The sequence below is a fragment of the Falco cherrug genome, chromosome 9 (assembly GCF_023634085.1).
Source record: "Falco cherrug isolate bFalChe1 chromosome 9, bFalChe1.pri, whole genome shotgun sequence".
Lineage (NCBI taxonomy): Eukaryota > Metazoa > Chordata > Aves > Falconiformes > Falconidae > Falco > Falco cherrug.
The window spans coordinates 13,348,274-13,371,909 of record NC_073705.1 but is presented as its reverse complement, the minus strand read 5'-3'; the positions used below and the strand labels follow the sequence as shown (position 1 = coordinate 13,371,909).

Below are 23,636 nucleotides of genomic sequence, written 5' to 3'. Positions count from 1 at the left end.
TGTGAGGGAATGCAAGGAGCTCAGGTGGTGGCAAGCCCTGATATGTTTATTAGTAGAGAGAGAGCACCTGGGAAAAGTCGACTGGGGGGTATAAGAGGGCAGGGCAGTAGCCAGCAACTATTGGCTGAGTTTGGGTGGGAGAGTGGTGGCTGTCTTGGGTTTTGTTGGCTGGAAGAGGTGGCTTTGTAGGGAGCTCTGGTTTAAGAGTAGGATCTTCTCAAAGCAGTGAGAAAATACAGCTAGTGAAAATGCACTCTTATCTTCTTAACTTTGCTGTTCCCTTCTCTGTACTGGCTTGTGCACAAGGTGTTGGATTTGGGGAAAAGCAAGTTCCTTGGTGACTGCAGAGCCTGAGGAGGTGAGCTGGGGCTTGGGGCAGGCACACTGAGGGGAGGCTGGAGAGAGCAGGAATGGAGTTTTAACCCTCCTCGAGCTGTGGGAAGCTTCAGGGGATGTGAATTCAGTTCCTGAGGGCTGCTGGAGCCCTGGTGTGGCAGTGTTGTTGTCATTACAACCCTCCTGCTTGTGCCCAAGGGAGTGGAGGGTGTCAGGTACTGTCTGTCTCCCTGCCTGTCAGTTGGCAGCTCTCCTTTTTTTATCCTCATTGCAAGTTTTATGGCTAAGTTTTAATGTGAGGTAGAAAAGCCTCATTAAGTGATGCTGAAAGTACCCCTCTGTTGATGTTAAAATGTGACAACCATGTAAGTGAGCAAAATGTTCTGGTTGGGTTAATGCTTTGTACAGGGACAAAATGATTCTATAAGGTGCAAACTGGGGAGAAATCAGGCCTGGAAAGGAAGGTGAACTAAGTTTTCAAACTAGGTTAGTCTCAAAGTTGGAAAACAAGCCCAGACATCCTTATTGTAGGTTTAGTATCTAGCTCCATGTGCCAAATGTTCTCTGACTTCTCTTGCTGAGCTCCAGAGAGCAAATCCAGAAGGACCGTTATGGCCCCCCAGGTTTGCTCTGGTATGTCAGTATTTCTTGCAGTCCACGAACACATAGAGCTTGGGTTTGTGGAGCCTTTGCAGTTGCGTTGTTGCAATCCTTTGGGGTCTGGTCCTCAGGCCAGATCATCAGCCGGTGTAGGTCAGGCAGCTCTGCTGCAGCCAAGGGTGCTGTTGTGGTTTATACCAGGTGAGATTGTCCTGCACTTCCTCATGGCTGGAAGTCCCTCTGTCCGACGCCTCCAGGAGCATCTGACCCATAAAGCATCAGAGTAAATCCTAGTTCTGTTCCACAAGGAGTTACGTTCAGATATGTCTAACAACTGGAGCAACACTAACCATGAGCTGGGTACCCAGATTGCCTAAAGAGACCAAGGCACCTCTGGAAGGGATCTGAAAGATTGGGGTATTGAAGGACTTTAGCTTAGAGCTGCTAAAGAAAATGTTAAATGGAGACCAGCCAGCTCCTGCCTCTGTGTAGACTTTGGCCCAGAGCTGGGATTCAGACCAGGAGGGTTTTTTTAGATCAGGATTTCTTCTCTAAAAGTGTTCTGCTGATAGTGTGGTGGGAGAGCTGGGGCAGCACATGTGCACCTCCAGGGGAGTCCCCTCTAGTAGAGCAGCTACAAAGAGTGAGAGATCTTGAACTGCTAGAAGCTTTTTTGGGGGGGTGGGGGGGGTGCAAATTGTGATTCTTCAGCTCCAGATATCATGGCAGGGGGAAAAGCACAGAGATGGGCAATCAGAAATTAAAGCCACATAAGGCTGTGGCCCTTGCAGTCATGGAGTTTTTGTTGGGTTTGGGGTTTTTTATTTTGGGGGTGAAGGGGGTGTCATAGCATCATTGTGCACAGAGCTGTTGGTTCTGCTGCTGAAAGTCAGGACCCCTTCACCTGCTTTGCCTGGGAGGAGATTCTCCTGGGCTAGTGCCTGAATGAGTCCCAAACACCTTGGAGCAGCTGCTGCCACAAAAATGGGGTTGGACAAGGATTGTACCTTCATTTTTTTTGTATTTCCTTTATTATGAAGGTCTCCAAATTTTACAGAAAATGGCACCTCTGCAGTTGAGTTTTGCACTGGGAACAAGGATTTGATTGCTTCTCTTTTGCTTATGCCATGCAAAAATTGTTTTCATCTGTCTGCTGATGGGCTGTGGTGAAAAGCAGAGCACAGGATGTATAACTGCAGAATTTGTCAGATAAACCAGTGCTTATATTATGCCTCCTCACTGCATCCCATTACATCTCCCTGTTGCTTGTCTCATTCAGGATACTATTAACTCAATCACTTTAGTCGTAGCTCTGCTTACAGCACAGCATTAAGGCAAAACAGAGCAACAGCTGCTTGAGATGCAGCAAAATTCATCTGCTCTTCCTTATTAGCTGAAGGCTGTGGGCCCACATGAGGAAGAAGGTAAAAAGCAATTCATATAGGAAAGCTGGAAAATTAAATCTGTTGTACCAAAGAGGAAGATTTAGGCCACATGAGAATCCATTTACTGTAGTAGTCCCTGCTGTCATTTCTGATTTCCAGCAAGGACATGATGACAGGGAGGTGCTGGCTTGGAGGAGGCAATCTTCATTCAACTGCTCAGGTGAGCAGCTATTCAGAAGTTACTATAAATTCAGTTATCTTAATATAGCTTAGGCTGAGTGAAGATATTTTTATTCCAGGCTAAATGAGATGTTTTTAATGTCAGCTACTAAATTATCTCATGCAATCTAGTTGCTGCCTCCTGCTGAAGCGATGACTATCTGTGCTTGGGAGAGGCAGAATAATTTCCCTGTGAATGTCTTCAGAGCAGCATGATAGTGACCTTACTCTGAGACTTGTTGCAAAGGTGCTGCACAGCTACCAGGAGCAGAATTCTCTTCCCTAGCCCAGCGTAGACTCTAAGAGGTAGAACAGTCGAGGCGAGGGACTGTGATGTTGGGCTGAGACCTGCTGGTGGCAGATCCACCGATCTGTGGAAGGATCACTTCCTCACTCACCCACTTAGCTTTTGTTTAGTTTTTACCATCTTTCATTTAGCTGGGAATCTCAGCAATAGTATTTAGGGGCAGAAACTGGGTGGGGTTGGGCAGCTCTAGCTGGGGGTCAGGCTGGTAATTCAGGGAATGGTCGCTAATTGCCCATGGGCTGGAGCCAGCTTGCACCTTCAGTGTGTTTGGCTCTTGATGACAGAGGGAGAGAGGATGCTGTATTAGGAGCAAGCCTGAAGTTTGAGCCTCAAGCCTCCTTTTCTGCTCTTCCCAGATGGCAGTGTTTCCCTTCCGCCCCCCCCCCGCCCCCCCCGAGAAGTCACTGAATCGTTCCATGTGCAGTGTGGAGCAGTGATTCCTGCAAACCCTCTATCCACACCTGCCTCTGTGGGCAGGTCCTGGGGCTGCTCGTGCACCAGTGCTGTAAAGATCATGGTTAGGGTCTTTGTGTCTAATTTAGCTGTTATCACAGTGCTGTCCGTATCCTCATAGGGAGCAGCTGGGATAAGGGGCTTGAGCTTGCAGCTGGGTTTGGCATATCTGTGCCACATCTTGGGCTTTGTGGCAGAGCTAGTGTCCTCGTGTGCCTGAGTGGCTGTCCTGGTAGTGCTGTGTTCAGAGTGGGTGGTATCTGCTGGATTAACCATGTTACAGCCCTGTAGCAGTTTTGCTGCCTGTTAACACCAAGGTAAATCATTGAGCCCTTCTAACCACCTTTGCTTGCACACAGCAAGGTGGCTCTTCAGGTTAGATGAAGCCCGTCTGGCAAGTTGCTGAAGAAAGACTGGGCACTCTGACAGTGGCTTGAGCTGAGCAAGCCCAGGTACTTCGGCATCTCGGAAGAGATTCAGACTGGGCTTATGCAAAGGGTGTTTAACATTCACAGCAGTGCGCTGGCTGCTGGGCTAGCTGTGCTTCGTGCATTACTGCTGCTGGGAGCTCAGGGAGGGCCACAAAGCCAGCTCCCGGTAAAAGAATAACATCATTCAGTATAATAATCCTGGTGGCTTTATTCTTTGCACCTAAAATTATAAGATCAGGTGCCATCTAGTGTAAACCCATCCTGTTAATGCAGATGTGACTCCATCCAGGCTTCTGTTATTTCTTCCTTTCCCTGCTTTGATATGCAAGATTTGAAATCCACAACTGTTGTAACAAAAGCAATTCAGCCCTTCCCCTGGGAGATCCTGCAGTAAAAACCTCACTCACCAAGTGCCTGCCGGTGCTGTCTGCAGTGCTAAAGGGAGGGCCGCAGAAGTCTCAGACCTACAACACCATCTATTCTACAGCCCAGCTGGGGAAACAAAGCAGGAGTGCGATGGGGTGGATGTGCTGTGGGGTTGAATCTGTGGCTGGGAGCTTGCAAGGAAGCACTGGGCTGTCCCTCATGCTCCTGGCCCAGGTCTCCCTCTGTAGCCTCTGTAAAATTATCGTGGAGATAGTTTGCTCCTAGGAAGAATGAATGGGTTGGATCCAGCCTGCATTGAACTCAGTGGGGGACGTTCTTTCCCCTTGGACAGGAGGAGCTGTGCTTGTGACTAGTGGTGTGATGTGCTCTGCCTCAGGCTTTCAAAGGATGAAGGCTGATTTTGTATCCCTGCCTGATGCTCTCCCGGGGGATGCTGCTGCCGAGTAGCCACTGGGTACGGGCTGGTTGGGGTCCCTGGGGAGCTATAACCCTTCCAACCACCCTGTCACCAACAGGGTCACTAGGCAATGAGGGCAGGGAAGACTCAGGAGGGCAAAAGGCTGAAGCCACACTCTGGGCACACAGAGGGTTGGTATAAATACAGCTGGTACTGATTAGTGAAAGATGTGTCCATAAATATTTTCTTTTCAGTCCTGCTGCTAGTTGACCTGAAAAATCTGCTTCTTGTGCCTGCAAAAGTGTTTTATGCTTATTTAACTGGAGTGTGACTGCTCATGCACCAAGATGCGCAGCCACCTACTTGCATGTCCACTGCTGCGGTTCTCCTTCCTTATGCAAAAGCAACTAGAAAACATTCTGTTTAACTCTTGTCTGAGATGTAAAGTAATCTTGAAAATTAGGGGAGGATGAGCCGATGCCTTGAAAGCTCGTACCAGGGGAACTGCTTTCCTCAGGACCTGGGAAAGGGGAGGGCTGGGGATCAGTTCGTCATTGCCATGTGTGGGAGCTTTGCTCAGAGCAGATCTGCTGGGTTCAGAGCTTCCAGGGCAAGCCAGTCCTGCCTCAGGAGAGGAGAATAAATATTTAAAAATGTAATCAGAGTCATTGGGGAAATGTGACAGGATTTAAACAATGACATAACATGCTTGTCTTGTCTCTGCTGCCTGTGCTAATGAGCAGGAATTGAGAGCATTAGATATCTATCCATGGGCATTAGTTTGTGTGAGTCAGGGGATCGCAGCCTTAATTAGTCTTATCCTCTACTGGCAGCCAAACCATTTCGCTGTCCGGTGCAGCCAGAAACACCCTCTGATGTGCTGGAGTTACTCAGGCTTCGGCATAGCACCGTGCTGCTGTCCATTGTGTCTCAAGGCCAGACCAGGGCAGTGCCTACACCTGGTTGGTAGGGGGTTTCCCTCATAGTTGTCTCCCTAACAGAAGTCTGAGCACTTTATTCTCTCTTCTGGGGAGTTTCAGAAATGCGATGACAACTCGAGATTTATTTATTTTTAATCTGTTTTCTATTGGCCATTTTTCACTTTAGGAGAACTTTCAGTATTCAGAAGAGGTTTTTTGCTAAAACCAGTATTCTCCCAGATGCTTAATTTCTACAATAAAATGGGGTTTGGGGCTGGAAGCAAACAAGTAAAAGCCTGCAGAGATTCAAACTTGCCCTGGCCTTTCTTCTTATCCATCCATGCTCCCAATTCCTCACTGTGGCTTTTTCAGTGCAACCTCGTGGAGCCCATCAGCAATGCTTGGCCTGCCAGTGATGTGGCTGCTGTTCTGTGGTGGGTCCTGGCAGGGAATTGAGGCTGTAGCTGCTCAGCCAGCCATGCTCCTCGGGCCAGAGGTCAGTCTGCTGGCATCTATTAGAGTTTCCCTGATGATATGAAATTAATTTTGAAAAAGAAAAATGGCTGGTGTGATTAATTAGATGCCTTTGACCTGCTACATTTAATTAATGGCAGCAGGTATTTGTTTTATATACTACAAATCAATAGTGATTAGTACCTCATTGACTTTTCTTTTGATTGCCTTCTTACGGTGTGGTAATAAAGTACAGAGCATCCCTCTCCAGCCTGGGAGAGATGGGTTTGTGGGCTGGAGAAGATGAGTGCTGATGCTTATGATGAGGAGAGTGACCCTGCAGCCCTATTACTTCTCTAAGTGCAGGACACACAGTGTAAATCGTCCTTAGCAGGAGAGATGCTCATGGGAAGGTTTGCTCACCTCCAGGCTCCCACAGCATAAGCTGGCAAATAATCTCGACCCCAAAACTCTGTGGCAATGGTTGAATAGGGAGCACAACTCTCAGCAGTGCAAGACCTCTGGTGTGGTGAAAATGTCTGAGGAAGAGAGAATTGCCCGGTGCTCTGCCAGTGTTTCAGGGTTGTCACAGCAGGAGTGAGCTGACTTTTTTTGTGTTGCACTTGTCCCCAGGACACAGGACAGTCTCTATGATGATAGATGCACAGGAAAGGAGATAGCATCAGTGAGAGGCTCTAAGGAATAACCCCCGCTTTCTCCCCAGAACACAGTTTGTTCCCCCACATCTGTGCAATCAGACCTTGATGCTGAGTTCTCCTGCTTACTGAGCTGAATTGTGCCCCTGATGCAAACCTGCGGGGACAGTGTGTACCGCTGCAGGCAGCCAGCTGGGTTTCCACTGCTGCAGAAAATGCAGTCGAGAGGTCAGCCTATAAATCCTGCCAGACTGACAGGCTTCCACAAGTAGCAGACTTAGATTTATTTGAATTAGGTAAATGTCTTCAAATTAGATTAGCTCTGTGTGAGTTTGTCAGTTCTCGGTGTGAGTGAAGCCCCTGAATTTCCCACCTGCTGGGAGGCTGAACTTGTGTGAATGAGCTCTGCAATGCTCAGGCTTATTCTGAAATTGTCAGATATATTAAGAGAGCTCTTCAGAAAGGGACTGTACTTCCCCCAGATTTATTTGGTACTCTCCAACCACAGTGACAGCTGTGAGTAAGCATCACTGCTCATGTGCCACGTGTTGCACTGGCTTGGGTGCCTCAGCCGTAGCTTCTAGAGAAGTCAAGGCTCCAGTGTGCAGATGCTCAGTATGAGGCAGTCTTTGCCTGAAGGGTGGAGACTAATTAGGCCACTGAGCTGGGGAGGTGATGTACCCAGCAGGAAGGGAGTTCAGGGTTGGAGGCATAGATTTGTACCAGCCATGTACAAGGTAGACTCCAGATCATGCATAAGGGCAACACCCAGCATAAAGAGTCTGTGCTCTCCCCTCTGTCAAAGCATCCTGCGACTTCACATGCAAATCTACCTAGTGCTCCTCTGCCGCAAAGCTCATCTATGTGACAATACTGGACTCGCTTTACAATTTCCACAGTTAATATAAACAAGCCTGGTTCTGTGGAGCCAGTAGCTTGCACCCGAAGGCTGGCTCCTTTTGCATGTGCATGTTTCTTTTGCCCTACACCACTACTCCAGAGACTTCACACTTAAGGACAATCAACCCCCACAAACAGGCTCCATGTCCTTTGCACACGGAGAAGTTCAACAGCCATGGTCCCCAAATGGGAGACCAGGCAATGACAAAGACTGATCCCCTCAGCCAGTCTCTGCTTTGCCTGTCTGTAACATTCAAGCCCACATAGTGACTTACAGATTATTTGTGCTGGGCATTTAAAAAAAAAAAAAAAGCCAGTGACGCAAACGGCTTTTTTCTTTCAGGCATTTCAAAAAAGACTGGAGAGAGTGTAAGTGCAAGAAATTGCTGGAGAGGGGAGGAGGACTGCAGCTTTTAAATCGCCTGGCACTGTGATGCAGGGTTACACTCAGAGATGTTGGCACAGTGGAGAGAGCACTGCAGGCAAATCTGGGTGAAACTTCTTTTAGTTGGAAGAGGTTTTTCACCAGAAAATGTAGCCTTATCTAAAGCTTTCTGAACATGTGGTTTTGTTTTAATTTGAATTGTTTTGACTTTGGGTTTTAACAAGTGTCAAGGAATTTCAGTGGCATTAAACCAATGTATTTCTGGTAGTACAGGTGAAACTATTACTCTGATTTAATTGACTTTTAATCTAGGCGGTATCTAAATGATTGATAAACTGTAATCCTGTGGTGCCCACCCTATAGAAGCAGTATGTCTCAGTGGTTTTGAGCTAAAATTCTCATATTTGATCTTCTCTCGCACAACGGAAAACACCAAATTCCCCCCCAGCTGAACCTGTTTCAGGCTGGCCTTGCTCAGTAACAGTCTCAGTGTGGCGCTGAGCATAGAGGTCTGTAGATACGCAGACACAGAAGGATTTAAGAAGTGTCTGAATTCCCTGCCTCCTCTGCCTGCTTGAACCGTGCTGTCAAGTATCTACCCCTGGCTGTTGGCTGGAACGTGTCAAATTGAACTTGGTCTGATTAAGCATGGCAGCGCCCATAAATTGGAAACATTCCTGTTGCGAGTGGATTACATTTATGCTTATAACTCAGAGCTTAGAAAATCCCCCTTGAAATGATGATTTCTCACTGCTCCTAGGGCTTTTCTTTAAATCCTGCTTCTGCCCGTTATACCTGGAGCTGAAAAGATGGAAGGTGTGTCTCTGCTGTTTGTGCAGCTCCCAGCACAGTGGGGATCTTGTGTCTGTATTGTGCTGGATTCAGCTTTACCGCAAGCCAGCGAGATGGTGCTGGGACCCACAGTACCCAGGCCTCCTGTTAGCAAACCCTCACGGCGCTTTTTCCTCTGCATTGGCTATTCCTGTAGACCGCTTAACTGCAGCGCTCAGCTGATTCTTGCCCATACTGAGGACAGCACGTTTGAGCCACACAAACCAGTCCAGCTGGCCAGGGACAGAGGATTGGGAGCCAATCTGCTAAACAGGGATTTAGCCAAGAGGCAGCCCTGAGTGCCAGCCATCTCCTAATACTTTTTTAAGGAGCCTTAGCAGCACAGGCAGCTGCTGCTTCCTCCCTGGCCCATCTCGCAGTTCAGCTCAGCCCTCCAACTCTGCAGCGAGGCATTTCCAACCAGAATTACGTTCCGTTGTCTTCTTGCAACAGTGCCTTTTAATTAGGAGCACAGCTGCTCTGGAAACATGGAGCTCACTTTTCAAAGAGGGCTCTGGAAAGTGATTACAATGGATTAAAGTGGAAAGGTTAGGCAATTTATTCATGTGGCACTTAGCAAATGCATCGGATTATTTTGTGCTGCAAGGATGATTTAAAAAAGAAAATGAGTAACACCTTTTCAGCTCTTGCTAGCCTTAGGGCACTCTGCCGCGCAAGCGAGGCGTTGGATCTGAAATGCTGTTTGGGATTTGAGCGTGTGTAGTGTCCAACTGCTCCGACAGCTCTCAGCTGTGTGTGAGGATGCTCGAGTTTCGCTGCCGGTGTCTGTGTAGCCCTTCTGCTTACAAAGGTCCAGTTCAGCCAGGAGTTGCCCCACAAATGAATATGGACTCTCAGCATTCACTAACTTCTGAAGGACCACTTACCTGGACGTTTGCAGAGCAATGCTGTTTGTGCCTGGCACTGACTTTCCACCCCAAGCACTTGCTGCTGACTCCCCAGCTGGCAGAGCTCCCTTTCTGAAAGGACTATTTTGATTTATACTAGTGAGAACCTGGCCCACTGAGCCATGCAGCCCTACACAGGTATTGCAAGCTGCTGTGAGGCATTTGTTCAGTGGTGTTACTTGTGCTGAGAAAGCTTTGAGAGGTTTTATTCAGGTGTGGGAACACCCCTGTGCCTGAGAGCTGGACGAACCCCCTCTTTCCCAAGGCTATGTACTGCTGTCTCTCAACTGCATGGCTTAAGTGCTTAAAGCAGTGGAAAGGATAAAGCCCCTAGAAATAAATCAGCTTCACTTCAAGGCTGGGGTTCTATGAGAAAATCTCCGTCCCTTTCTTCAACAAAGGTGTGGGGGTCCCTGATGAAGACCCAGCTTGCAGTGTGTGAACAATCTAAACTTGTAAAACATCTGGGGATTAAAACCCTGTATGTGTTCTGTGAACTAGAAGGCATCGCAGCCAGCCCTGCTCCAAAGGGGTGCCTCAGAGTTGTCCTACAGTGAGTAGCAGCTGGATGGGGCATCCCAAGGATGAACAGCCTCTGCTGGTAGGGCTGTAGTAGCAGCAAGAAAACCACCATTTCCAAATGCACCTACTCAGTGTGGATGTTGTGGGCATTTCTGCCGAGTAGCATTGACTTGAACTTGTCTTAGGCTTGGGAAACTGGCTTTGTGGTAGCTTCTGGAGCAGTGGTCAAAATATCAGGGACAGAATGCCACTGCTGGGCAGGTTTGGTCACTGAATACGTGGCAGCTGTGGTTTGGGTACTGCCATGCTCTGCTCAAGTGAGCAGAATGGGATGTGCTACTCCAGTCTGGAGCTAGTGCAGTACAGTGGCAGCTTTTCCTGCATCTGCTTGTGTTAACATACTTGGTGTCTTCTCGTAGGATAAAAAAAGGTTGGAGATGCTTAGAGACTGTGCTTGTGGGAATAGCAGTACTTTAAATAGAGGAGTCTTTGAGCAGGGTACTAAGCATTAACACTGTGTTTGAGCGCAATTCAAAGACATGCAATACCTTGTTTGCCCTTCTCATTTTGTTTGGCTGATGTAGGCGTATTTTTGTTTTTACTCACTTTTCTGTCCTATATTGTCCCTTTTTTCCAGTAATGTTGACTGTTCCATCTGCTTATTTATCACCCACAGTTAGAACCCAAATTTCAATTAGCAATCTGCTCTGTTTAGTTTTGTTTTAAACAAGGCATTGAAAACTCCAACAAAGCTTTAATACATAAACCCCCTTGTAATGCAGCTGTTAAAGCTCTTCCATCATATCCATGAACAAAATGAATTGTATTGCTATCAGGACGCATCTGACAAATTAGGTTTAATCCTCCTCTACTGCAGCAGATAGAAGGCACTTCAGTGAAGACAGAAAGATTTTGGATGACTGAGGCTCAGTGCTCCAGAGATGCAGAAGAAAAAAACTTCAAGGAGTAACAAATACTTTATGCAGCAAGTAGAAAAGCTGTCTGTGGCCCTGCCAGCTCCTTCGTTGCTGGGCCTGGATCACCGGGATCGCTCAGAGGAAGGGTTTCTCTGGGGCGGCTGTGTTTGCTGAATGAAGGGGGGCTTACCTGCAGCGACCTCTGGTTCGACTCCAAGCCCGACATCATCAATGGCTTCAACACACTGTCAGGGGGGCACGAGCCTAAATCCCATGGATTTGGGATTAAAACTGAAGCCTGCGCTGAAGTTCCTGACTGAATCACGGCTGAATGGGTGAGTTGCCAGGGCTGTAACCTACCAGGTACAATCACCAGGGCTGTAACTTACCGGTTATGATTGCCAGGGCTGTAACTTACCGGTTATGATTGCCAGGGCTGTAACTTACCGGTTATAATTGCCAGGGTTGTAACTTACCGGTTATGATTGCCAGGGCTGTAACAACTTACCAGGTACGATCGCCAGGGCTGTAACTTACCACTTATAATTACCAGGGCTGTAACTTATCAGTTATGATTACCAGGGTTGTAACTTACCAGGTATGATTACCAGAGCTGCAGCTTACCAGGTATGATTGCCAGGACTATAACAACTTACCAGGTATGCCTGCCACGGCTGTAATTTACCGGCGGGGCCCGGCCCCCTGCCGAGGCGGCCGGCGCTCACAGCTGCGATGAGCTGCGCCAGGCCTCAGCCCCGCCCCGGCGCGGCCGCGCTCGTTGCCGGTCCCACGGGGGCGGGGCGGCGGGGCGGGGGCCCGGGGGGGGGGCGCGGGGCCGCTCTGTATAACCCGTCTCCCGGCAACGGAGGGCACGTCACTTCCTGGGGAGCCGCCGCGAGGCGCCGGTGAGCGCGCGGCCAGGTGGAGTGGCGCGTGCGGCGCCGGTGCCGCCCGGTCCCGCCCGGCCGGTGCCGGTGCTGCCCGGTCGGTGCCGGTGCTGCCCAGGCCCGCCCGGCGCGATGAGCGCGGAGCTGGACGGCGTGTCGGTGCACTCCTCCTCCTCCTCGTCGGGCTCGCTGGGCTCGGCGGCGGGGCCGGCTCCGCGGCCGCTGTCCGCCAACGTGCGGCGGCTGCACCAGGCGCTGACGGCGCTGCTGAGCGAGGCGGAGCGGGAGCGCTTCATCCTCTGCCTCAACGCCTACCACGGCCGCCGCAACGTCTGCGACCTGGTGCGCTCCCTCCGCGCCCTCCTCGACGGGCCCCGCCGCCGGCAGCTCCTGCCGCTGCTCCGGCTCGTCCTGCCCCGCTCCGACCAGCTCCTCTTCGACCAGTACACGGCCGAGGGGCCCTACCTGCTGCCGCCCGGCCGCCCCCCGGCCGCCCCCGCCCCGCCGCCGGTGGTCCCCAGCGAGCTGCGGCAGGTGACCCTCCGGCGGAGCAAGGCCCACGAGGGCCTGGGCTTCAGCATCCGCGGCGGCGCCGAGCACGGCGTCGGCATCTACGTGTCCCTGGTGGAACCGGGCTCCCTGGCCGAGCGGGAGGGGCTGCGCGTCGGCGATCAGATCCTGGGTGTCAACGGCAAGCCCCTGGACAGGGTGACCCACGCCGAGGCTGTCAAGGTAAGCCGGCTCCGGTTGCTCTGCCCCACCGGCCCGGGCTCCGCCGTATCCCTGCCCACTGTTCGCCCCGTCCCGCGGGGACGTCCCGTGTGTCCCCTCGCGCACCCCTCCCTTCCCCGGTGCTGCTGCAGGGCGCCCCGTCCAGCCGCACCGCCGCCGGTGCTGTCCGCCGCGGCCGGGGGTGCGGGAGCCCCAGTTCCCTCCCGTCTGCATCCCGCCGCGGCCGGGGGAAGGCAGGAGCCCCGGCCCACCCCGGTTCCCCCCCGTCTGCATCCCGCCGCGGGGCATGAGCCCCGGTACCCCCCCGCCGCAGCCCCGGCCCCCCTGCAGCCCCTTCGCGGAGCGGCTCCGTGCCGGGGAGGTGGGGCTGGTCCGGGCGGCGTGCGGGACAGCGCGGAGCCGAGCCCGAGAGTTTGCGCTGGCAGCGCCGGTGCCTGGGGCCAGCACGGGCAGGGACTCGCTGCCGGGGGCCAGCCTGGCATCGTCTGCAGCCCTTGACGCGGCGAGTTCGCCCGGCAGGACCAAGCGGTACTTTTTTATATTTTAATCGCAACGTCTGTGGAACGTAGCGATGCTGCTTGTGGCTGCCTTTCGCTCTGGCAGTCTGCTGGAAGTTGGGAATCTGCTCGAGCCGGGTTTTCAGGCATGTGCTCGAACTGCTGTAGTGTGTTTTCTTCTCCCCAAGGCAGAGAAGCTGAGGCATGGAGAAGCAGAACAACCCCCCCGGGACTGCCCAGTGCCGAAAGCAGGAGTAGATCTCGGATCCTGACTGTCAGGGGAAAAGGGGAGCAGTTTAACAACTGAAGTGCCCCCGGCTCTTCCCGCAGCACGGCGGTTCCCCTATTCCCCGGAGACCTGTTGTAGTACATAGCGGCTGTGGTGCTATCGATAAAAGCCTTCACGTAAGGCTGGGGGGGGGGGGGGCAGGGCTCCATAAACTGTGGGATTTTCACCTGAAGCTCAGTGTTTTGAGGCAAAATCCGTGTCCGAGTGACCCGGACCATTCACAGAGATGATCTGGTGGCTGGCGGGCTCAGCTCAGCACAGCAGTGCTCAGCACAAACCTATTGAATGGAGAATCGGCTTTTAGGACAGCAATTAGGCAGCGCACAGAGAGCTGGGGTCTGGGCTGGCAAGACTGTTTTCCAGCTGTTTGTGCTTTAATTCTAACATAATAAGCTAAAGCGCTTCTGTTCGCAGCCCGCTTCATGTGGCACGCTCCTCCAACAGTGCATTAATCTTGCACGGCTTTGAACAGCATCTTCACAGCAAACCTGCCTGCGCCCTGCACCAGCTTTAAATCTGTGCCCCAGGCAAGGGCACATCTTCCAGGCTGGAACTGAGCCCCTGGTAATCTCGAGACAGGAGAAAAGATTTATAGGAATTATTTTTGGTGTTGTTCCTAACGATAGGACTACGGTGTAAGCTTTCGGAAGTTAGTCTGCAATTCTGTGCCCTGAAGACTGAAAAAAAAATAAAAAAAATCTCCTGTGTTTTGGCTGTGGTGCTGGGATGGGTAGGAACCAGGTGTAAGGAATGCTCTGGCCTGTTAAATGACTTAATCTCTAATTCAACCCGCTCTGCTGGGGAATTCGCTTTCAGTTTGTTCTCTAATATAACATATGTGAGGCCTTGTAGACACTATTAATATTGAGTGAAACTAAGTGCTTCCTGCATAGAGCTAATTCCTGCAGGATGCAGTTTGCCAAGGGGTTGCTCTGTGCTGAGAGCTGTATTTTGTTAATGTGATCCTGATAGGAAAAAAGCTTAGAAATTGTCTGCTCATGAGCTGAACTTCTTTAAACAACGGTTTCATCACTTGCCCGGTTGTGCTGGTGTCTTCCAGAGCTCCTGCGCTCTTGTTGCATCTAGGCAGGCTTTATGACCCACATAGCAGTGGTAAAAACACCTCCCTTCAGAAGAGTCACAGAGTGATTTACAGTGCAGCTCTAATAGTTCCTTTGGAGATTTTCAAATTAGGCAAGTGCTAATTTGTCCTCGCATGCTGTATCTGGGAGGGGAGGGAAATGAGGAGTAGATGGTGTTCAGTGATGCTAAAGGGCACTTTTTGGATAATTTCCCAGGGGTTAAGGTACAAATACCTCAGCCTACTGTTCTGGATGCTGTGCAGGGTCAGAGCTGCAGGGACAAGAGGTGGTGATGTACAGGGTGGCTTGGCCCCGTGTTCGCTGCTTGTTCTTGATGTGTTAACAGCTCCACAAAGGCCTGGGCTGTGTTCTGGTCTCCTCGAGCAGAGCAAACCTCACTGTGTCCTGACGTCCTCATGGATGTCTGTGGGTCCGCTCTGTAGCAGATTAATGAAGAGAGAAATGTTGGATGAACAGCCTTGTACCAGAGCTGGGTTTGGTCCTGGAATTTATGCGTACACTTACTCAGGATCAAATACAGAGAGGGCAGAAAGGTGAGCCGAGAGAGGCTTGCTTAACACAAAACCATGGCTCTGTAGCTCGATCTCCCACACACTGTCTCTGCCTGCTTTAGACGAGTAGACGCGGTGAACTCTCTCCCCGTCAGAAGCTGTCTGATCAAAGCACAGCTCCTGTTTCTGCGTGAGGAGCGATGGCGCGGCTCTCCATCTGAGGAGGAGCACGTTCCTGTGCTGGGCTTCCATCTTGACTGTCCTGCAGCAAGAAACTGTCTGTCTAGGACAGTGTTGTTATTCGTAATATGCAGAACGTGTTGTGCGAGAAGTTGTCACAGCTTGTTCTTGGGGGCATAAGATGATTGCAGAGGTTGGGAAGGCTGTTTCACCGCTGGCCTGGCCTGCTCCCGGGTGCTTCGCTTTCTCCGGGGTGAGCATGACAAACTTACTGAACCAGAAATCAACTTTCTGTCAGGGTGCTCCGAGATGCCCAGCTGTGAATACCGGCAGAGAGGCAGCTGTTCAGATGGAGCAGTGAAGAAATACGGAGCCTTAACTCATTTGTACAGCCTTGTAAGAGCATTCACACAGTAGTTACTGTGCGATAGCTCGGTTGCCGCCTTTTTGTGCATGCCTGGCTGTACCCCAGCTGGTTCCAGCGCTCCTCTCTGGGAGGAGAGGGGCACTGACTGTGGGGTAGGAGCAATTTCTGCCTTCTGTATTTTCAGCAGAGCTGTGATGTACCAAAAGTGGAATCAGGTCACCAGATGAAAACTGTCACAACACTGGGCAAAGACAACAAATGTAACGAGCTGGGTATTGTCCTAGCTGAAAACTGCCTGGTGTGCCGTGACCAGTTCTGTGGGGTTTGTAGATATTTTAGTGTAAACTGGATAAAAGTAGAATTCTGACTTAAATGACAGGATTACCTAAGCACTCCAAATCAATTCACTTAATGACCAGCTTCTTAACCTTTATGGGAGTAGCAGAGTTTTATGCCTTGTCTGCTTCGTGCTCGCTGTTTCATCCAAATCAAAATTAAATGACTCCATTACAATTATAGCTCTATCATTCCAGCATTCAAGAGTGCACTTTAGCAACAGATCACTGTAATTTGAATTATGGTGTAAGTGAAGAAGCTTGTATTGTCTGCCATATTTTTAGAGCTTACTTGGCTTTCATCAGCCTTGCTATATAGTATACAGTTGATATTGTAGCAGTCATGCTGAAAGTTTATATTGACAAGCTGTAATATTTTGTCCAGAGTAGTTAAAATTGAGGTGCTTGTGGGTTTAGACCATGAAAATGTTACACAGGGAGGTATTTCTCATCTACTCCGGGGTCTGCATTAAACTCACACCTGCTTTCTCCCTCACCCCTTACTTTTGTGTCTCTGCAGTAGGTTTTTGTGCCCTTTAAATCATTTAGGGAAGAAGGGGACAAGAGAAAGTGTAGTGCATCACAGCTATGATGGATCATTCCTGATTGAGGATTTGGCTCAGTGAGCTACACCAGCCTCAAAATTGCTGCATTGACTCCACCATTTGCCATGCTGCGTCTTTCTGTTTGTGCTGACAGCTGGGCAAATCCCAATGAGCTTGGTCAAAATCACCAAAACTAGACTAATTTGTATGCAATGGTCTTAGGGAGCGTGATTCTTCTGTCTTGGCATAAATCTGTGGTAGCTTTGCTAAAGTCAGTGGACTTGCATCGAAGGAGCTGGGGTGGTTTGACTTCACCGTCTTGGGCTCTTTGGAGAGAAGCGGCGGGTTTTGCTGTAGGCGTGGTGGGGCTGGGGGTGGGGGTGTGATGAGGCAGATCTGTTACTGACAAGGCAGGGGTCTTTGGCAGGCAGCGCGGTGCTCCGCCGGCTCGCTGGCTGGTGGGTTGCTCCCTGCTGCAGCCCTGCCAGGGAGGCATCGCCAGCGGCCGGGGTCGCATTGCTGGCTGCCTGCTGGGGCAGAGGTTTTCACTCCTTCCAAACCAGCTTTTCCATCTCCTGCTCTGACCGTGTCAAGCAGGCATTGAAAAATAATTAAAAGGGGATTACAATTCTTTGTATGTTCTATTAATTTGGACTTCCGTGATGGCAAACAAGGTGATCTCTTCAGAGACTGTAATATTTCGTGCGAGGTGGAAAGGGCTCCAGCTGCTTGTGCTCTTGCTAAAAGACCGCTGAGAAATGACAGAAGAAATGTGCAGCCCTGAGCCTTGGAAGCATATCTAGAGCAATTTCACTTTCCCGTCAGCTTACAAGAAAGCAAATCTCATTTCATTGTTTCTTGTGATGCCCAATTAATTGATTATCATTATCTGAGACTGCTTATTTGCTGTAGTCAGTAGTCACTACCGTACTGTAGAGTCATAACAGCTAGTAGGAATGACTGCAGCTTGGTTTCTTTGGTTGTTTTTTAACCCTTCCCAGTATTTGGAGTAGTGGGCCATCACACACAGTCATGGCTGGGATGAATGAGGAGTGAAAGCAGTGCACCAACCCCCTGATTCTGTAAAGGTATCAGACTTGTTCCTTTAAATGCCTGCTTGCTTATCTCAGCGTGTCTATATTTTTAGAAGTCATTGACTGATCCAGAGGCTAGAAACCTTTCCACTTCCCAAGGGATCTCAGGTAGCTGGAGCATGGAAAACAAGGATGTGACTAGCATCTGCCCCAACAGTAAAGTAGTAATGTATTCCTTGATGTCTGGGTCTGCTTAGAAACGAACAAACACCCAAACCCAAGAACTGCACACAAAAAAGCACCTACAGCTTAAAACACAGGTGTTGTGCAGTGCCACAGGCTTCTGCTCTGCTTTCCTGTCCCGCAAACAGTTTCCATTTTAACTTCTGTAGCGAGCTGAGCTCAGAGGGAGAGGGTAGAAAGTATATAGTCACCAGGATCTCCCTTGAGGAAAAAGGGGAAGGGAAAAAGGTCCTCCTTGTATTTGGAGGCATGTATGTTTTAAATTAGTTTTAATGCTTCTTAAAGGGAAGGGCCCATGGTAGTGGCAGAGCGTAGATCTGGCAAGTGATGGTCTTGGTTTCACAGGCAGATCTGGTGATGGGTGACACGGCAGACTGGAGCACCAGACCTCACCTGGTGCGGAGGGCCTGGCTGGGGGCTGAGGGGCGATGCTCCCTTGTGCCCGTGAGCTAATCGGAGCTGGTCAAATTAATGTAGTGTGTAACTTGGAGTGGGGTGAACTTGCACATTGGGAGGGGATCTGTGGGAATGCACTGGAGTTAAGAGCAGGTTACATGTGCTGCTCTGCCACTGACTTCTCTTAGTGGGCAAGTTACTTAGTCATCTGTTTCCCTTCATTACACCAGCAAATCAAAATCGGCCCTAATGAAATCAAATGGCATTATACTGATGTGAAAGATTAGAATGAGGTCCTTAATCTCTCCTCTCCTCATAATGCAAGGATCATAATACTTGGCTTCGGTATTGGCTCGTTCATCAGCATTAGTATTGTTAGGGCATCCTTGAGTTCTTTGCACATTAATGTTATTTAGTGGGCTTCTTGTAAATAAACAGTTTTGTCTCAATAGAAAAATTGTTAAGGTAACCCAAAGGATAAAAGCCTTTTTCATTCCAGTGTCCATTAGAAGAAAACAAAAGCATTAGTGTGCAGCATAACTGATGGATTAAAAAGTCTTTTACTCAGTTTCTCTGCCCTCGGGGAAGACAATGGATTTTCTTGACACCTTCCTCAATGGCACATCTGCTCAGAGAATTATTCAGCTCTAAATCCCCTCACCTAAACCGACAATGCATCTGCTAAAATGATTTGGCTTGGCTTCTTTTGACTGGGTGCTCTGAAAATTCTCCCTGTCACAGACCACCAAGTGCTTAGCAAATACAGGTGAAGCCGGGGCCTGGAGCCGGCAGCCTGGAGGAGCTCTGTTCCTGCTGGCTTCTTGTTGCTGGACTCAGAAACTGCATCTGAGCCTCCTGGGGTGGGATGTGCTGGCAGGGGAAGGCTGGAAGGGCCACTGCTCTGTGCAGGCACTGCCGGGGTATCCTTGGTGCTTAGTCAAGCATCTTCCTCGTTTCACCCCATTGATCCTTTTGGAGTTAGTTTTTCTACCAACTAACCCTGTCTAGACAATATGGGCTTGCTGGTGGTTCTCATGCCGGTTTTCAGCATTGTTTGGGGTGGAGTGGAGAAATAAGGCAAGAGGAAGCGTGGGGGATTGCTTTGATCTAGATTCCCCTCGTGCCCCCCACACCCCAGAAAGCACCTGAACAGCTTTCCAGGCTTGCACTGAAATAAAGGTATGTGGAGTTTTCTGCTGCTCTTAAAATTGTCCTGGACTTGCCTGAGGGATACACTGGGCAGTGACCAGCTTTGAGGGGGTGGGAGGTTACAGAGCTGCTGCCTTGGAGCGGGGCTGGGGGTGTCAGCCCTCGGAGGGGTTAGAGCCCTGGGGCTAAGATTTCATCTGACCTTTCCAGGTGAAAGGGACATAGGCATCCTGATGCCTGGGGGCTAAATGTGTGCAATCACCATAATTATGCATCCATTTGCATTTATTTGCATAATGCCACTACTTGAAAGCCAAACTGCTGTCACCTTTGCCTTGGGATAGGGGGAGATGTTGGGCTGTGCCTCCTGCAATTCCCATTTGTCTTTATGATGGGGTGGGGGGATGACACATTTCACACCCTCTGTCCCCTATGCTGTGTTACCCACTGCTTTCCTCTCTGGTTCCTCTCACCCAGCACTCCATCTGGAGTGCCTCTGCTTTCCTTCATCCCTCCTTCTATCTCGTTCTCTCTCCACCTACCTCTGTGTCACCTTCTTGTTGTACCAGTTCCCTTCGTTCCTGCCTGCCCTGGCTGCACCTTCCCCACGCAGGGACGAGCGTTTGCCTCCCGGCTCCTCTGCACAGAAGCCCTTCCCTGGTCTTTGCCGGGCAAGATGGGGAGGGGAGATGCTTGATCCAAACCCTCTTCTTTACAGCTACAGATTGCCATCTGGGGCAGGGGAAAGTCTCTCCCCATGCGTTTATATGGCACCTGGCAAACTTGGTCTAAGGCATGCAGTGGGAACTGGGATAGTCTTGTATTTGTCCTGCCTGCAGAGCGTCCCTGGAGCAAGCCTTGGGGGTGGGCAGGCAGGTAGTGCCTCTGCCTGCTGTCTTCTGCTCAGTCCTTTCTGCTGGCAGAGGAGCCGCTTGGCTTATATGGCTCAATCCATCCCCCTGTAAAATGTCTCACAGGCCTGCCCGTGCAGCCCCCTCCACTCCATAGCAGACACGGGGGGCCTCATCGTTCCCACTGGCACTGAGATGGTTTTGCTCAGTCTAGCTGAGCCCACAAGCTTAAAACTACCTGGGTCCAGCAGGAGCACCCCAGGATAGTGCAGGAAATGGTGATTAGACAAACTTCTGCGAATTGTTCCCTCCATGGTGCTCTAATGGTACAGCATGCTGTAAAAGCTCCCTCTGCCTCCCTCCTGTGGTATCTCTGCATTTCTTTCCCTTTTTGCAGCTTCCCCCCCCCCGCCGCCCCCCCCCCCCCTCAGTTCCGTACCTTACTTTTTTGGAACTTGGTGCAAAATTGCGTGGTGCTTCGATGATTGATAACCTCCACACTGACCTTTGCCGCTCGCAAATGGAGCAAGTGCTCGGATGCCCATTATCTGAGCAGCCCAAGAAGCCAAACAGCTCTGGTGAGTCTATTATCGCCAGAAGAAAGCAGCTGGCGTCTGTAGCAAGGGGGAGGATGGCTCATAGTTAATGCTTCTTGTATCAAACTGTGATCTACCCACTAACGGAATGAATTGGAATAGATTGCTCATTTCATTAGCGGTGAAGGTAAGTGAGTGGGTTGTATCCATATAAGATGCATATTTTATTCAGACCACCAGAAGAATACTGGTGATTAATCGCCATTGATTTGACATCTGTGTGTTCCTACTGGGAGAATTTTTGAAGGCCTTACGCAGCCTTCAACCTTTCGGTGCCCTCGAGAAGTAAAAATAACAAGGGTCAAATTCAGAAGGGGAGAGAGGAAAGCTGTCGGTGGTGTAAGACCTGCTGGGCAAGAATGGCCTGGCACAGGTGGGTTTCAGGGACAGTGGCAGCTGTCAGTCTTGATCTTAGGAAAGAACATGCTGTGTGGTGTGTTGGTTTGGGTTTTGTGTTTAGTTTTATTTAAAAAGCTAATAACTGTGGGTACGCGAGATGTGTGTTTCCTTTTCTATTTTAAGCTATCTACTTCACTCTCAAAGGACTTGATAGATAATGAAATAGTGTTGTGAGGGGATCGATGGCCTTATGGAATCAATCTTCCCTTCTCTGGCACTTGCTTCTTCTAATAACATTTCTAGGCAATTGGTGACTGTTTCCCTGCTAAATGTTTTGGCACAGATCCACAGATTAAACTACATTATTTTCTTAAGCTTGTCTTCTAGCAAGTGTGCTTGCACACTGTGGTGCCAGTGTTAAACCTTTCATGCCCCAGTCTTCAAACATGTTCTAGATGGGGCAAAGCCAAATTTTATCTGAGTCTGGAGTGAAACACAGCAGCACTGAACAACAAGTCCCTGAAATGTCTTGAGAAGGGAAATGGAGAGGCAGTCTGCACCGTCTGATGCTGCAGAGGGGATTAGGGAGGTGGAATTATTGTATTTAATGGTCCAATGCAAATGGGTTAGGTTCAGCATGCCCATCAAATAACATGCTTTCCCAAAGAGCTTGCAGGATGAATTATGCTGTTGCTTTTGTGGTGGCATCTCTGCAGTCACCAGACGCAAGATAACCTGCGTGTCTCTGAGGAAGAAGTTCTCTCTTGCAATATTCCCATCCAGAGCCTATCCTTTCTCTCCGTGGGCCGCATGTTTTTTAAGTTAGATGAAAACTCTGGCCTGAAAAGCTTTTCCCTTTGTCCCAGGGAGCTGGGGTGACATGCTTCATGGGAAGTGTCTTTTTTTATGTGGGCAGGTGCTGGCCCTCTCACTTGCCGTTGTTGCTTTATAAGTAAGGCTGACAGCAAAATAGAGGTCAGTGCCACAGTGCCAGCATTCTGGCACGAGTCCACCTCGCTGGGATCGGGGAAGGGCAAAGTGCTAAATGTTGGAGCAGTAGCCAGGCTGCCAGGCACAGGGACCAGCAGCCTGAAAGCTCACACAAGGGAGGGGGGTTCAGTGGTGGAAACAGTCAGAACCCCCCCTCCACCAAGGGGCCGGTGCAGCTGGCCAAAATCCTGTGCTCAGATGGGTGTTGGGACTCCCTGCAAACACATTCCAGGAGGCCAGGGTGGATGCACAGTGCAGAGAAGCCAAGGAGCTACTGGGGAGGGTCCAGCAGAGGATGATGAGGGAGTGGAGCATCTCCCTTAAGGGGAAAGGCTGAGAGCACTGCGCCTGCTTAGCCCAGAGAAGAGAAGGCTGAGCAGGGGGGATCTTATCAATGCACACAAATATCTCAAGGGCGAGTGTCAGCAGGACAGGGCCAGGCTCTTTGCAGCGGTGCCCAGTGACAGGACAAGGGGCAACGGGCACAAACTGAAGTGCAAGAAGTTCCAACTGACTGTGAGGAAACACCTCTTTACTGTGAGGGTGACGGAGCACTGGTGCAGGCTGTCCAGAGAGGCTGTGGAGTCTCTTCTGGAGACATTCAAACCCCACCTGGATGTGACTGTGCAACCTGCTGGAGGAGAGCCTGCTTCAGCAGGGGGTTGGACTGGGTGGTCTCCAGAGGTCCCTTCCAACCCCGACCATTCTGTGGCAGGGCTGGAAAACAATTCCTCCTGGTTGCTTGATATTCAGGGAGATCAGCTGGAAAATGGTTCCTGCTCTCTGCTGTAGATATGGTCCCTGCTGGCCAAAATGCCTGTGCGACAGCAGGGAAAGACTTATTGAAGAAGCTGCCTGTGTGGTCCCTGGTCTGTCAGCAATTGGCACCTCTGATCCGCAGGTGGGCAGTTAGCCCCTTTTCACCAGCCCTGAGTGTGGCGGGGTGACCCTAGCTAGATGCCAGGAGACCACCAAAGCTGCTCTGTCACTCCCCTCCTCAGCTGGGCAGGGGAGGGAAAATAATAGTGAAAGACTCATGGGTCGAGATATGGACCCACCTGCCTGCTCCTGCCCTGCCCTGCGTGTCTGCAGGGCTGCTGCCCTCACATGTTGTCACTCCTCTCTCCAGCTGCAATTGCTGTCACGCAGCAACTTTTTCTCCTTAAATACGTTATCCCTGAGGTGCTACCACTGTCGCTGATGGGCTCAGCCTTGGCCAACAGTGGATCCGTCCTGGAGCTGGTTGGCATGGGCTCCGTTGGACACAGGGGAAGTTGCTAACAGAAGCCATCCCTGTAGCCCCCTTGCTACCAAACCCTTGCCACACAAACCAAATAAACTGAGAAATTAAATTAAAATGAAGCAGAGGAGAGAATAATCCTGCTTGCTGGGACAGCTGGGTAAAGATGAGTCTTAGGGCTGGATCTGCCCTTGGATACTGGCCTGGATCTGCCCATCCAGGACTGATTCCACCCTTGTCCTGGGTTCCCAGCTGGTTTAGCAGAGCCAGCACCAGCTACCCCTCATTGGGAGTGGGAAGTGAAGCTATGGCAATGCTCCTGGCAGTGCAGAGCTCCAGCTGGAGGCTCTATCTGGTGTCTGTCC

The 23,636-nt window shown here is 50.4% G+C and overlaps 1 protein-coding gene across 3 annotated transcripts in view; it reads left to right on the top strand.

Moving 5' to 3' along the window:
• The first annotated feature begins 11,914 nt into the window (after positions 1-11,914).
• The window catches only part of WHRN (whirlin), a 54,808-nt gene continuing 43,086 nt past the window's right edge, over positions 11,915-23,636 (top strand). For 2 of the 3 annotated variants that reach the window (XM_055721216.1, XM_055721214.1), the window contains exon 1: positions 11,915-12,626. In XM_055721216.1, coding sequence (XP_055577191.1) covers positions 12,027-12,626 — 600 coding nt within the window. In that variant the 5' untranslated portion in view covers positions 11,915-12,026. The remainder of the gene's footprint in view (positions 12,627-23,636) is intronic. The other variant, XM_055721215.1, reaches the window with a different exon arrangement.